This window comes from Bubalus bubalis, chromosome 23 (genome assembly GCF_019923935.1).
Source record: "Bubalus bubalis isolate 160015118507 breed Murrah chromosome 23, NDDB_SH_1, whole genome shotgun sequence".
In the NCBI taxonomy this organism is placed as follows: domain Eukaryota; kingdom Metazoa; phylum Chordata; class Mammalia; order Artiodactyla; family Bovidae; genus Bubalus; species Bubalus bubalis.
The window spans coordinates 41,851,861-41,868,116 of NC_059179.1; the positions used below are offsets into that span (position 1 = coordinate 41,851,861).

A 16,256-nucleotide genomic window follows, 5' to 3' on the forward strand; every position below is an offset into this window, starting at 1 on the left:
TCCCCTCTCCACCCTATCTGCTTGTGCTGGCTCTGTCCTTGCCCCGATTTCTGATCCTGCTAACCTGATTGTGCCCCTAAGTCTATCCCCGCTTCACAAGTCTCTGGATTCAGTACCTTCCTGCTTCATCTAACCTAGGGCAGCCGGTCTAGGCTAACCACACACCGTCCCCTGCCGCCTCCCACCACCTCCCTCACTCTACAACCTCCTCCACCATCCCAGGCAGAAAGAAGGTATAAGGAATAAGATGTGTGTTTTTAAACAGCTAAAATTTGGCAGCCACTTAGTATACACTGTTAGAACTGGACATGGAACAACAGACTGGTTCCAAATAGGAAAAGGAGTATGTCAAGGCTGTATATTGTCACCCAGCTTATTTAACTTATATGCAGAGTACATCATGAGAAACGCTGGACTGAAAGAAACACAAGCTGGAATCAAGATTGCCGGGAGAAATATCAATAACCTCAGATATGCAGATGACACCACCCTTATGGCAGAAAGTGAAGAGGAACTCAAAAGCCTCTTGATGAAAGTGAAAGTGGAGAGTGAAAAAGTTGGCTGAAAGCTCAACCTTCAGAAAACGAAGATCATGGCATCCGGTCCCATCACTTCATGGGAAATAGATGGGGAAACAGTGGGAACAGTGTCAGACTTTATTTTTCTGGGCTCCAAAATCACTGCAGATAGTGACTGCAGCCATGAAATTAAAAGATGCTTACTCCTTGGAAGGAAAGTTATGACCAACCTAGATAGCATATTCAAAAGCAGAGACATTACTTTGCCAACAAAGGTCTGTCTAGTCAAGGCTATGGTTTTTCCTGTGGTCATGTATGGATGTGAGAGTTGGACTGTGAAGAAGGCTGAGCGCCGAAGAATTGATGCTTTTGAACTGTGGTGTTGGAGAAGACTCTGGAGAGTCCCTTGGACTGCAAGGAGATCCAACCAGTCCATTCTGAAGGAGATCAGCCCTTGGATTTCTTTGGAAGGAATGATGCTAAAGCTGAAACTCCAGTACTTTGGCCACCTCATGCAAAGAGTTGACTCATTGGAAAAGACTCGGATGCTGGGAGGGATTGGGGGCAGGAGGAGAAGGGGACGACAGAGGATGAGATGGCTGGATGGCATCACTGACTCGATGGACATGAGTCTGAGTGAACTCCGGGAGTTGGTGATGGACAGGGAGGCCTGGCATGCTGCGATTCATGGGGTCGCAAAGAGTTGGACACGACTGAGTGACTGATCTGATCTGATCTGATAGTATGCACTGTAGCTATTAAATACAGTACTGTAGCCATGGGAAAATATTTTTGATATGTTACTGTTAAATGCAAAAAAAGTTTCAAAAAGAATACAAACAGTATGTGTGATCCCCGACTTTTGTTTTTGTGGATTTTATTTAAGTTTATAAATACATGCTTACCCAGATGTCAGCTGGGTCTCCCTGCCCTTTTTTAAATTTAAAATTGGAATAATTTATTTGGAGAGATTTACAGAATAGGCATTGAATTCTGATTGAATAACAGTTGCCTGTGATGGTTCAGATGCAATTTGAAATGCAGAGTCTGATAAAATGACATGAGAAATGTACAGTCATGAACACCTCTCTGGGTCCAGACGATTCCTCCATCGGGCATGGAGATCAGAGGCACGGAACTTGTTTATGGCATCCGCCATAATGCCATAAACAACAAGCAGCTTTGAGAAATGCCATAACGTTCTTCACTTGCTAGTGCTGGAGAGTCTACCACGGAGGTGTGGGTCACTATGGCTCACCACAGGGCCGGGGGCACTGGCTGCAGGAGTTCTGGGAGGTGCCCCTTGGTTTGAGCCCTTTTGGAGGTCACCATCAGCTCTGCCACAATGCCTGCAGACCTCCCTGCCCTTCTAGACTCCAGTTCAAGTCCATGCCTATGAGATCTCCAAAGTCCACCCTCAGATTTCCATGAATCCCCAAAGGTTTATGATACTCTCTGTCTCCTCTACGTCAGGCCCCTACTTTATGCTGTCTTTGTTCCATATTGTACTGACTCAAATATGAATAAAACGCAGCCCTTTCTTCAAGCTGCAAACCCCAGTCATAGCCAAAAACCAAACAAAGCAAGACACAGTACTTGCGAAGCACTGGTGAATGTAGCATGAAAATTAGGGGGAGAGAGAAGGACTTTGTGATCTGTTCTGTCCAGTTGCTCAGTTGTGTCCGAGACTCTTTGCGACCCCACGGACTGCAGCACGCCAGGTTTTCCTGTCCGTCACCATCTGCCAGAGCTTGCTCAAACTCATGTCCGTTGAGTCGGTGATGCCATCCAACCATCTCATCCTCTGTCCTCTCCTTCTCTTCTTCAATCTTTCCCAGCATCAGGGTCTTTTCCAATGAATCAGCTCTTAGCATCAGGTGGCCAAAGTATTGGAGCTTCAGCATCAGTCCTTCCAATGAATATTCAGGGTTGATTTTCTTTAGGATTGACTGCCTTGATCTCCTTGCTGTCCAAGGCACTCTCAAGAGTCTTCTCCAGTACCATGGTTCGAAGCCATCAATTCTTCAGTGCTCGGCCTTTTTTATTGTCCAGCTCTCACATCTGTACATGAGACTTTGTGATACGATAAGAGAAAACAACTTCAAAATGATGCTAGACATTCTTATTATTCAAGTTACCCCATTTCAGGGGAAGTTCCACCACCCCTTTACCTTTTTCTCTGTCTCACACGAAAGCCCAGGTTCATCTCCTCCAGCCCCCAGTTCCTTTCTCTGACCTTGTGACCTCTTCTCTGACCTTCCACCTCAGGAACCAAACCCCAAGTGCTGTCATTTTACACGGGAGCAGGGTAAACAACTCATTTTCCTGAGCTTCAGCTCCCGCCAGTATTTGCATCTACACAGATTAAATCAAGTTGTTCTGCTACAGGAAGACCATTCCTTCTCTGGAGGAATATTGAGCTGGGCTTGAGAAGGAGCCCAGTCTGGCCCGCTGCAGGATGGAGGAGAGTTGGGATGCTCCACCAAGAGTGAGGCTCTTTACACTGGGGCCAGTTACCTAAACTCTCTGGCCTGATGCTCAACATCTGTCAACAAAAGCCTTATATTAGCTCTCTGCTTCTCCACTCTAGGCCAGTGGCCCTCTGCTGGGGAGACAGGTTACAAGATTTTGATATCCTCAATTCTTGGTGTGACCAGGTGGGGACTGGCGGTGTACAAGCCATCCAGGAGACTTGTCCCCAGTCAGGGGCTGTATTTATGTGATCGTAATCTGTGTGCAGGGGCTTCCCTGGGGGCTCAGTGGTAAATAATCCACCCGCCAATGCAGGAGATGCGGGTTCGATCCCTGGGTCGGAAAGATCCCCTGGAGAAGGAAATGGTAACCCACTCCAGTATTCTTACCTGGGAAATCCCATGGACAGAGGAACCTGTTGGGCTGCAGTCCATGGGGTCTGCAAATGAGTCGGACACGACTTAGTGACTAAACAACAATAAATTCTATGTGCCATTTAGTGAAAAGCTTGGGAGCCTTAGAGGCCAGAGCTGTAGTCCCTCCCAATTCTAATAGCTGGAAATAGAGATTGACATTTGGATGACAGAAAGGCCAGGTTGTAATTGGGTTCGAGTACGTTGTTGGTGATGGGGAATCCTAAACAATTCCCTAAGGGCTTCCCTCCCTGGTGGCTCAGTTGGTAAAGAATCTACCTGCAATGCAAGAGATCACCTGTAATGCAGGAGACCTGGGCTCAATCCCTGGGTCGGGAAGATCCCCTGGAGAAGGAAATGACAACCCATTCCAGTATCCTTGCTTGGGAAATCCCATGGACAGAGGAGCCTGGTGGGCTACAGGCCATGGGGTTGCAATGAGTCAGACACGACTTAGTGCTGCTGCTGCTGCAAGTCACTTCAGTCGTGTCCGACTCTGTGCGACCCCAGAGACGGCAGCCCACCAGGCTCCCCCGTTCCTGGGATTCTCCAGGCAAGAACACTGGAGTGGGTTGCCATTTCCTTCTCCAGTGCATGAAAGTGAAAAGTGAAAGGGAAGTCGTTCAGTCATGTCTGACTCCTAGCGACCCCATGGACTTCAGCCTACCAGGCTCCTCCGTCCATGGGATTTGCCAAGCAAGAGTACTGGAGTGGGGTGCCATTGCCTTCTCTGCAACTTAGCACTAAGCCACCATAAAAGTTAGAACTGCTGATGGAGTGAACTCACTTTACTTTTTCACTTAATTGGACCCGTGGTTATTGGGTTTCAAGACAGAGAGTCCGGAACCAGGAGAAAGAAGACTTGGGTTTGATCTCAGCTCTGCCAGCATATCAGAGTCAAGTCAAAAGGCAGAATGTTCCAGTTATTTCAACAGCAAGAATATAATATAAAGGATTGCTATCTAGGCAGGTAGCAAAGGCAGACTCTAAGGGATGATGGAAGGCAGCCACTGCAGGAAGCAGGTGTCACACTTAGGGCTTAGGGAGCACAGAGAAGTAGGGGTTATTATTTCGGGGCATGGAGGAGGGGCCCCACGAAAGGGGACCTCAGACCTCTGTGGAGGGATTTCCAGTCAGTTGGGGCTGATGTCTGTGAGGCTAGCTCTGTGAGAGCTGGGTAAACTGGACTCCTCTGCTGCCCTGGGAGGGGATTGTGGCTGCTGAGGGGAAGTGGTGAGCTTGGGGTGATGCTCCCAGAAGCGGGAGGCAGACAGGAAGTTGTGTGCCTTACTTCTGCCTCACTCCTCTGGGCTCTGCCTTCCCCTGGCAGCAACTCTCAAAGAGCAGTTGGCAAAGCAGAAATGGGGTTTTCAGAGTCTCCCAGAATCTGAATAGAGTTGATTTGGAGCTGAGAAACAAGAACTTAATAACTGGCCCAGCTGCTCACCAGCAGAGTCTTATGTCTGATCTCCATGGTGTGAGAACAGGTGATTTCTAAGTTCCGTGAGACTTGACTTTTCACATCAAAGTTTCCAGGTGGCTTCAGAGATGGCGGGCTTCCCTGATAGCTCAGTTGGTAAAGAGTCCACCTGCAATGCAGGAGACCCCAGTTTGATTCCTGGGTCGGGAAGATCCGCTGGAGAAGGGATAGGCTACCCACTCCAGTATTCTTGGACTTCCCTGGTGGCTCAGCTGGTAAAGAATCTGCCCAAATGCAGGAGGCCTGAGTTCAATCCCTGGGTTGGGAAGATTCCCCTGGAGAAGGGAAAGGCTACCCACTCCAGTATTCTGGCCTTGAGAATTCCATGGTCACAGAGTCAGACGCGACTGAGCAACTTTGACTTTCAGAGATGGGAGAGAGAAGAAGACAAGAGGCCAAGGGAGGATATGAAGGAAGAGTTGTGATTTCTCTCAAACCCCTGGAGCAGCCAGGTCCGCGGTGCTCAGAGAGGGCCTCTGTCAGGGCAGAAAGCAGGCAGTGCCTCTTAATATTAATAAATCCCCTTCCCAGGCTACGGGTGTTTGTTTGTATTAAAACAGGAACATGATAACAGAGCTATAAGTAGCTCCGTGCTCAGCTGTGCAAGGTAGGGACTTAGAAGAACTGAATTCAGCCACTGGAGGAAGAGGCTGAGGCTGCTGCCTGCCTGGAGTGAGAGTTGGGGCCATTTGTGGGAACAGCAGCTAGCTGAGGTCACTGGGTTTGCCAAGCAGCCAAAGGAGCTGCTGGGTCAGGTGAATCTGAGCTCGCTGCCAGTGAGCAAGCATTCTCTCCCAGTCAGGGCCCCCCACATCCTGGGCTGACACAGGGCTCGAATGGCTGGAGGCCACTGCGCCCAGAAGGCAGTGCCAGGCAGGAAAGATGGGTCTATCTGATCTTGCTAGGCTGGTCTGGAGACCACTCCGGAGCCTGCCGAGGCCTTGGCAGGGCAGCCTGCCCCTTGGAAGCAAACCTGGTCTGAGTCCAGTTCTGGTTCCAGCCCGGGTTTGCTGTGAGAGGACAGGCAGATCATTTTCACCCTCTAGGCCTCCACTTCCTCATCTGTGTTGGAGAAGGTGATCTCCAAGGTCAACAATCGAGACGATTCAAAGCTGAAGAAGAATCAAAATGTATTAAGCCTGTAAAATATATACATTTTCCCCCATACACACAAAAAAGAGTTTTTAAAATAGAGAATTAAAAGCCCAGCACAGAAAACTCAATGAGATTGATGAATCAATACATCCCAGTAGATCGTTCACAGCACAGTGGGAGTTTGGCTGCAAAACCTCTCTGAGTCCAGGTGTTATCATCGATGAAACCAGGCCTGCAAGATCTCAACTTCATTTCTCCAACTCCTTGTGCTTCCCACCCTGTCCACAGCAGATAAAGTAGGGGGTCAGCCCAGACAGCACAATCTGGGTTCTGAGCCGAGTCCTCCACCCCCATTCTGCTCTGCACAGGTTAGCTGCCGTGCTGGTTCTCCTGGCTTCATCCCCTCCTCTATCGGACTTGACTCCAAGTCCCATTTCCCCAGTGATGCTCTTGGCTTCTCTCAGCAATGCTTCTGGCTACCCACCCCCGCTAGGCTACCCCAGCCATGATTGTTCATCACCAGCCCAAACTTGACCTTCTACCCTCCCCCAGATTAGTGGGCGGAATTCATAAGCTGGGGCCTTTCCAAGAAGCTTCAGTGGACAACAGCTGGAAACTCCATGTTCTGCTACAGAAATAAATGAGTGAGCAATAAAGGCAGTTAGTTACCTTTGGACTCTAGGTGAAAATCTTCCAGGGTGACCGCACTACATTGTTCATTGAATACTGGGGTTGGGGCCAACCAGACTCCATTCTTCCTCTTACTCTCTCCTGGACTTCAACTGTTGATCCATACAGAAAGAATATACCTGCCTCCTATTAATAGTTCTGCTGTACGTGCAGGGGAACATAAGCACCTCAGTGCTTAGCATGTAGAAAGAGCTCAGTATTTATTAAATAGATGAGGAACTGAGTGAATGAACTGAAGACAGTCCTGATTTGGGACTTCCCTGGTGGTCCAGTGGTTGGGATTCTACATTTCCAATGCAGGAGTTTGATCCCTGGTGGGGAAAGTAGATCCCTCATGCCACAACTAAGACCTGACATAGCCAAATAAATGTCTTTTTAAAAAAGGGAAAAAAGGCTGTCCTGGTTTATATTTGCAGCTGAGATGATGTGACACCAATCCATACACCAGTCGAAAAATAAAAATTCTTGCAAACAACTATCTTTTAAAACAAAGTTTATATTTGAATCTACAGGAGATTAGGTGGGTAGAAGAAACCTTTGTGAATTCAGTCTTGCTTGTGGCGAGCTGCCTTGAATCAGTTAGAAACCTAAACCGTGGATCATTCTTGAACATGTGCAGTTACATTCACGCAGGGACATAGAGTAACTCTAGTTAGATTACCATCGGGCACCTAGCGATGATCATATAGAGGGACAGAATTGGAACGACGTGTCACTTGCCCAGTAAATATTTCAATGTCAATTGCTTTGTCAATGTTCTTGAAACCATGTACTTCTCATTGGCCTATGTTATACCTAGTCTTCATCAACATTTGTCTCTTAATGCATGCGTCAGTTTAGCTGATATACCAATTTCTAGTTAGTAACACCTGAATTCGTGACTTTTCTGAAGGGATAAAAAAGAAGGCAGCATAAGCTTTGTTTCGCTGTGGGATTTGCCTGTTGGGGGCTCCAAAGAAACCCACTGCCAGTAATAGTATAATAGCCAACAATTTATCAAGTGCTTAATCTATTGCAAGAGCTTTATGGAACATATCTCACCATAGTCATGAGGGACGAATTGTTATGATTCCCATTTTAGAGATGGAAAAGCTGAGCACAGAGAAGTTAAACAATTTGCCAGCAGAAGGCAATGGCATCCCACTCCAGTACTCTTGCCTGGAAAACTCCATGGATGGAGGAGCCTGGTAGGCTGCAGTCCATGGGGTCGCTAGGAGTTGGACAAGACTGAGCGACTTCACTTTCACTTTTCACTTTCATGCATTGGAGAAGGAAATGGCAACCCACTCCAGTGTTCTTACCTGGATAATCCCAGGGACGGGGGAGCCTGGTGGGCTTCTGTCTATGGGGTTGCACAGAGTCGGACATGACTGAAGCGACTTAGCAGCAGCAGCAGCAGCATACATCAGGTACATGGTGGAGTTGGTGTTCCCTGGGCAGTGCTCTGGCTCCAGGGACTTGTTCATAATCACAACCTTATCCTGCCTCCAAAGGCAGGTTGTCCCAGAGACAGATGACGGAGCTCACATACATGAGCCTTTCGCCATCTGTGCCAGGAAGTGAAGACTGGTCAGTTGCTGAATGTCCAGCTTGGAAGAAAACAGCACAAAGAGAGGGAAGCTGATCAGCTATGAACACGTATAGACTTTGATAAGACTGTGTTGGGATTCCATCAGAGTATTGCCTTGAAAAGGGGTCATGGCTAAGGAATGAAGGTACACTGGAATCCATGGTGCCCTGCCTCTGCGTCCATCCCCTGTGTCTGGAAAATCTATCTTTTTAAGAGGCTGAGCACTGGTTCCTGGGATAGAAGCTGAAAAGTCTGTCTACTCCTTCACTCTCTTCCCCAGTGGCAGTGACTCTGATGCCTGGTGGTGGTCAGGACAACAGCAGTGAGACAGCTGTCAACGACGATGCTTAATGTCCGGTAGCCGTGGCCCAGGGGCTAGTGGTGGTCACAGCAACAGATGAGGCTGCAGAGTTGACAGAGGGAGTGGTTCCTGGAGGGGATTTGCCCTGCTGAAGTGTACACAGCTGAAAATTGAATACCGAACACCCCCCACCTTCACGGTCTTTACTGGGCTCTGCCATTTGGGTTGGCCATCTTCTCTCTGCCTTTCACCCCTCTACTTGGGAGGGAGCCCCCCATTCCCTCCTTCTCTTTATCAGGGTTTTGCTATGTTTACTCACCTGCTGGAGACTTGCTTGGGACCTTTCTTCATTCCCTATGGGTTCATCTAAGATATTTTGCTTAAAAAGTTCCTATTCCCTAGAAGAATTCTCTTTTGACTTTTTGATGGGAGTGGGGGATGAGGGTAGGCCAATGTTCTTGTTTTTTATCCCTTGAATTCTCAATTTTATGGAATTCTAGTATTAGTAAACCCAAAAGCAATCATTTGCAAAATTTTCCCCCAGTAGTAGATTTATTTTTTTCAAGCAATATCTTATGCAGAATCTCAAGATATGAAACACATTTACTTTTAAAAATTGAGGTGAAATTCACATGACACAAAATTAACCATTTTATTTTATTATTATTAGAGTATAGTTGATTCACAATGTTGTGTTAATCTAAGGTGTACAGCGAAGTGAGTTACCCATTCTTTTTCAGATTCTGTTCCCATATAGGTTGTTACAGAATACTGGGTAGAGTTCCCTGTGTTATACAGTAGGTCCTTATTAGTTATCTATTTTGTATACAGTAGAGTATATACATTAATCTGCACAGCACATGTGGGATCTTAGTTCCCTGACCAGAGATCAAACCCTGCCCACCACCCCTGCAATGGAAGTGTAGCATCTTAACCACCAGATCTCCATAGAAGTCCCTATCTCTGCTTTATAAAAAGTTACTTAGTATCATTTTTATTAGATTCCACATATAAATGATATCATATATTTGTCTCTGTCTGGCTGACCTCACTTAGTATGATAATCTCTAGGTCCATCCATGTTGCTGCAAATGGATTAACTATTTTAAAGTGAGCAATTAAGTGGCATTTGATACATTCACAATGCTTGTATCTGCCTCTCTGGATTTACCTATTCTGGACATTTCATGTCAAAAAAAGTCACATAATATGTGACCTTTTGTGTCTGGTTGCTTTCATTTAACATACCAATTTCAAGGTTTGTCCAAGTTACAGCATGTGTCAGAATTTTATTCCTTTTTATGGCTGAATAATATTCCACTGTATGGATCGATCTCAACTCACTTATCCATTGCCTGCTGAAACATACACACTTCTGCTCTGTTTGAACCAGAAGTGGGGCCCTGAGATCCCCCTCCACATCCAGCTTTCCCCTCCAAGGAGGTCCTGACACTCCTCTGAGTTTGTTGACACCTGGTCTCCAGGAAACCTTTGATGAAATGCTGACTTGTTTCCCTGGAGTAGTCACACAGTGGGGACAGAAGTAAGGGTTTTCTGCAGAATGAATGCAAGTCGGCCACTACAAAAAATATATGCATATTATATGTTAAAATTGGCTGCATTCATGCAAATAAGTGGCTGATTGTTAATCACTGGAATCCGGGGGAAGAAGGAAGCTGCCGGACACAAGGGTCTTCGGGGGCCCGCCCATCTCCAGCCCCACCCTCGGGCTGCAGAGCCCCCTCCTTCTTGGGTGGACAGGTCTGCCTACCCGCAGTCTGGGCTTTTTACAACTTCACTTGTTGAAACTCAAGCCACGCCTGGGTAAGTACATTCTGCACGCATCACACCATAAACAGGTGCCAGACTTCTGGCGTCATCCTGTTTCCACAAGTTTTCTTTGTCTTTCCACGTTATTTACGGTGGAATTTTCCCAGGTGCAAACAGGAAGCCCTTGGAGCATTTTCTAGAAGGAAAGGTTTGGCCCCGTCTCTGAACCGTAAGGACGCGAGAGTGACTCATGGTGCCCCTGCTCCCGGGGCAGGGCAGCCCTGCTCCCCTAGGTGCAGCCAATCAGATCACAGGGGCCAGTGTTGGTTTAGATAAGCCTTTGCTGAAAGGAGCCCAGCTCATGTACAAACGGGGAAAATCCTCCTCATGAAAGGCCAGCCTCAATGGGCTGGGAAATGCTGATGTCTGTGTATTCACTGCGCAGCTAGCAGGCTCTGCCCAGGTATGGGGTGCAGCTGGTTTGTGTCAGCGTCGTGGGTGGAGACTGGGCTGCTTGCCCGACGGCTTTAGGTGGGTCAGCGCCTCTGCTTAGACCTCACCGCTTCTGAATGGAGGAAGAGAAAGTCCAGTTGCTGACACGCTGACTTTCCGTGGGCCTCGGCCTCCAAAGTCAACAGACTATCCCCGACCGTAAGTAGATGGCAGAGTGGTACTTACCCCTCTGGTCTTGGGGAAGCCCAACGTGGGGCAGTTCTAGAGGTCACTGGGAGAGACTTCCAGACACAGTCAGGCTTCCCTCCAGGAGGTTTTGAAATTTACACTGAGCCAGAGGCCTTTTTAAAAGCTAGTTTAAAAAATCTAGTTCAATAGATAAGTAATGAGAACCTGCTGTATAGCACAGGGAACTCTACACAGTGCTCTGTGGTGGCCTACATGGGAAAGAAATCTAAAAAAGAGGAGATAAATGAATATGTCCAGCTGATTCACTTTGCTGTAGGGTAGAAACTCACACAACATTGTAAAGCAATTGTACTCCAATAAAAATTTGAAAAAGTGAAAACCTAATTTAGATGTTCTGATTCTTAAGAAAATTGATTGAATTTTATTTGGTGAATGAGTTTGAAAAATGAATGTTGCATCAAATCATGTGTAATTCCAGCTGTGTGTGGTTTGGCCTGGCAGGTGCAAGGAAGTTATTTTAATGGAGAAGGGTGCAGTGATTTTAACACTCACCATTGTTTCCTAGGGAGGCATCATTTTGAAAATGAATAGAAAAGATAAACTGAAGTGATTGATTTTAAATAAATGAACATTTTACATTCTATAAGTGAGCATATGCTTCCTTTTTTTGGTCCATCTTATAAACAGCAAATGGCAAAAAAGGATTGAGCAATTGCAACTTTTTGATTAAAGAGTTAGGAGGGACAGAGTTGATCATTACAGTGATGCCACTCATAATTTTCTCTGTTTGGGGCATTGTATTTAATTTTTTGAAAAACTTTTTATGTTGGAGTATAGCCAGTTAACAAGGTTGTGATAGTTTCAGGTGGACAGTAAAGGGACTCAGCCATGCATATACATGTATCCATTCTCTTGGGGGCTTTCTAACTGGACTTGTTCAAAAATTTATATTTTATTTTCCTGGGACTGTTAATTACACATAGTATGTGGTAGCTACTCACTTAATGTTGGTTGAATGGCTAAGCAAATCGATGGACATGTTTTATTTTGAGTAAGTCCATCGCTGAGCCATCCTGCCATGGAAGAATCTTGAATCAGAAGGAAGGAGACTGGGGTCTGTTTCCAGCTTTGGCTTCTCCATCTGGGTCTTCGGCAAATGCCTGGCCTTCTCTGCAGCCTGTTTTCCCACTGGATTAAATTGGTGATCTCTAAGGCAGAAAGTGAAGAGGAACTAAAAAGCCTCTTGATGAAAGTGAAAGTAGAGAGTGAAAAAGTTGGCTTAAAGCTCAACATTCAGAAAATGAAGATCATGGCATCCGGTCCCTCCAGTTCATGGGAAATAGATGGGGAAACAATGGAAACAGTGTCAGACTTTATTTTTCTGGGCTCCATAATCACTACAGATGGTGACTGCAGCCATGAAATTAAAAGACGCTTACTCCTTGGAAGGAAAGTTATGACCAACCTAGATAGCATATTCAAAAGCAGAGACATTACTTTGCCAACAAAGGTCCGTCTAGTCAAGGCTTTGGTTTTTCCCGTGGTCATGTATGGATGTGAGAGTTGGACTGTGAAGAAGGCTGAGCGCCGAAGAATTGATGCTTTTGAACTGTGGTGTTGGAGAAGACTCTGGAGAGTCCCTTGGACTGCAAGGAGATCCAACCAGTCCATTCTGAAGGAGATCAGTCCTGGGATTTCTTTGGAGGGAATGATGCTAAAGCTGAAACTCCAGTCCTTTGGCCACCTCATGCGAAGGGTTGACTCATTGGAAAAGACTCTGATGCTGGGAGGGATTGGGGGCAGGAGGAGAAAGGGACGACGGAGGATGAGATGGCTGGATGGCATCACTGACTCGATGGACGTGAGTTTGAGTGAACTCCGGGAGTTGGTGATGGACAGGGAGGCTTGGCAAGCTGCGATTCATGGGGTCGCAAAGAGTCGGACACGACTGAGCGACTGATCTGATCTGAAGGCCCCAGCTCAAAAAGTCTGTAGTTTAATTTATTTATTTATTGAAGTATAGTTGATTTAATACAATGATATGGTGGGGGTTCCCTGGGCAGTCCAGTGATTTGAGACTCGGTGCTCCCAATGTTTGATCACTGGTTGGGGAAGTAGGCTCCTGCATGCCACATGGTGCAGCCAAAAATAAAAACAAAAAATTTTTTAAAGACATTTATTTTATTAAAAAAAAAAATACAATGTTGTTAGTTACTGCTGCATAGCCAAGTGATTCAGATACACACACACACACACACACACACATATGTTGTTGTTTAGTCGCTAAACTGTGTCTAACTCTTTTGCACCCCATGGACTGTAGCCTGCTAGGCTCTTCTGTCCATGGGATTTCCAAGGCAAGAATACTGGAATGGGTTGCTATTTTCTTCTCCAGGGGATCTTCCCAACCCAGGGATCGAACCCACATCACCTGCATTGGCAGGCAGATTTTTTACCACTGAGCCACCAGGGAAGCCAATACATACATATACACATTCTTTTTTAGAATATTATTTTCCATTATGGTTTATCATAGGACATTGAATATAGGTCTCTGTGCTTTATAGTAGGACCTTGTTGTTTATCTGTTCTATATATAAAAGCTTACCTAGTAGCCATATTACTGCAAATGGCGTTATTTTATTCTTTTTTTTATGATTGAGTAGTATTCCATTATGTATAAAGTACCACATCTTCTTTATCCAGTCATCTGTCAAGGGACACTTAGGTGGCTTCCATGGCTTGGCTATTGTGAATAGTGCTGCTATGAACACAGGGGTGCATGTATTGAAAAGTCTGTAATTTTAAAAGCTTTCTGTAACTTGGTTTCTCCACCTGGAAACGTGAACAAACAGTCCCACTCCTGCTTCTGTTATGGGGTCTCAGAGCTGGAAGTCTGTTGGGTGATGTCAGCAGACATCCTGGGTTTCTCCGCGGGCTTCTCCGAGGCTGTGTGGGAAGCACCTTCGTTACGACGATGATTAATAAGCAGTGTCATCAAGTGAGCCCGATGCAGTGACTCTGGGTGTCCGGGCAGCAAGCCGCCTTTCATGATTATTTATTCACTGTCTGGCTACAACAACCCATTTTCCTCAGCAAGAAAACCATGCTGCCTTCAGAGAAATATGTGCAGAAGTGAAACTGATTTGCTGAAACAAGTGTTTAGAGTAAAAAATATCAAAACCACATGTTCCCGAGGAGCAGTGGATTTCACGCCTGCTAATGTTAGGCACCCAGCTCTGCTGTCCCCGATGGTGGGACCCCAGCCACGCTCTGGATTTCCAAACCGAACACAATTGGAAACAGAAAACACTCTGACAGGGCGTGTCTCACGCTCTCCTTGGCACACCAGCCCCTTTTGCCACTCCGTTTGTATATATCCGTATATGTGTACATTGGCGTTAAGTCAGAGACTCAGTAACAAACTCGTCTTTCAGAAGTGTCTGCCAACCGTGGGTGGGAGTTAAACACCAGCCTGTACTGGGAAAGACGGCTGGGTGGCACTTCACAAAGGAAAACCCTTCAAATGCAGTTTTCCATGATGTGACTCTAGAGATAAACACTCCCCATCATCTGGTTTTTAAGTTCGGGGAGATGAGTAGGCAGAAAAAAGCCCCAGACCTCCTTCAGTTTTACAGATGTACATACCCTTTCGTTTCTTCCAGTCGGCACTAATCAAATCCGGAGGGACGCTGAGCACCCTGAGTCGTCATGGGCAACGAGAACAGCTCCTCAGGCAACCAGGTGGGTGTCACGGGGTTTCCCCTTGACCTGCGCCGGGCTCTTGAGTGACACTGACTAGACATTTGCAGCATCTCCTCTCTGCCCGTCTCCTCTCCTCTCTGTATTCGTGTAGGTGTTTCTCATTCCATTTTCAGAAGTTTCGTATTAAGTGTATGTTAGTCACTCAGTCAGCTCAGTCATGTCTGAGTCTTTGCAACCCCATGGACTGTAGCTCCCCACCAGGTTCCTCTGTCCATTGGATTCTCCAGGTGAGAATACTGCAGTGGGTTGCCATTTCCTTCTCCAGGGGATCTTCCTGACCCAAGCATCCAACCTGGGTCTCCCATACTTCAGCAGATTCTTTACCATCTGAGCTACCAGGGAAGCCCTTTGTAGTAAGTCTAGCCCTGATTTTATAAATTATATAAAAACTAGTTTTACTTCTTATTCTATGCTTTTAAAATTGACATAGGAGAGTTTGGCTCATTTTCCCCCCCTGGATTTTGCCCCTCCCCCATCCACTAACCTACATGGATATATCATAGGTTAAAATAAAATCATTTCCACACTCCCCTACCACAGCCTCCCCAGCCCCCTGCCACAAAAAAAAAAAAAAAAAAAAACTTAAGATCTGGAAAAAGTTTTAAAATCTATCAATGTAGAGCAGATTAAATGTGAACTATCATTTCCATGTTAGGTAAGGTTTTCAAAATTGAGGAATAGACTTTGCTTAGTTGTGCATAATATTGGGATATTAAAATAAATACAGATTTTATCTTAAGTTTGAGAGCTGTAATTCAATGCCCTGGTGAACAAAATTAGGGAAACACTTTCCCATTGATCTGACACACAATGGAAATCTTGGATTAATAGTACAGAGTCTTTTGGATGAGAAAATTGGACCTAAAAGCCACCCTTGGGCAATTCATTTTCCCTTAGCTTTTTTTCTTCCCTACTATCTTTTCTCACGCAGGAAAACAGGAATAATCAAAAGAAAAGGTGGAGAGTTTCCTTTTGACCTAGTGGGTAGCATTCTGGGCTTTCACCGCTGTAGCTGGGGTTCAGTCCTTGGTCTGGGAACTGAGATCCTTTAAGCAGCGCCCAGTGCAGCCAAAAAAAAAAAAGTAAAAAGATAATATTTATTTACTTACTTGGCTGTGCTGGGTCCCAGTTGTGTCGCACAGGATCTTTAGTTGTGGCATGCCAACTCTTAGTTGGGCATGTTAACTCCTAGTGGGATCTAGTTCCTGGAACAGAAATCGAACCCAGACCCCCTGAATTGGGAGCACAGAGTCTCAGGCACTGGATCACCCGGGAAGTCCCTAAAAAAAGAAATGAAAAGGTGGCCAACTTCAGTCTTTAGGGGCAGAGAAGAAACAGTGATGGTGTTAAATGGCTGGAGGGGGGCAGTAGGGAGAGCTGGGGACTGTAGCAAACCGGGGCTTCTGTTCCGTTGTCTAAAAGAGAGCGCCGCCATCAACTCCAGCAGAGGTTGCCAAGTGGGAATGTGGGCCCGGTGTTACAAGACCTTCCTGTGCCTTCAAGAGAAGGCAGAAGCCTGTGTTTTTTGCTAAAAATCTTG

At 46.1% G+C, this 16,256-nt stretch overlaps 1 protein-coding gene across 20 annotated transcripts in view; it reads left to right on the forward strand.

Moving 5' to 3' along the window:
• Window positions 1-16,256, forward strand: part of TACC2 (transforming acidic coiled-coil containing protein 2) — a 233,932-nt gene that overhangs the window by 14,050 nt on the left and 203,626 nt on the right. For 17 of the 20 annotated variants that reach the window (XM_044935185.2, XM_044935187.2, XM_044935188.2 and 14 more), the window contains exon 2: window positions 14,617-14,695. In XM_044935185.2, the coding sequence (XP_044791120.2) occupies window positions 14,663-14,695 (33 nt within the window). In that variant the 5' untranslated portion in view covers window positions 14,617-14,662. Of the gene's footprint in view, window positions 1-9,736; window positions 10,961-14,616; window positions 14,696-16,256 lie in introns of those variants that run through there. The other 3 variants (XM_044935170.2, XM_044935176.2, XM_044935178.2) reach the window with 1 other exon arrangement.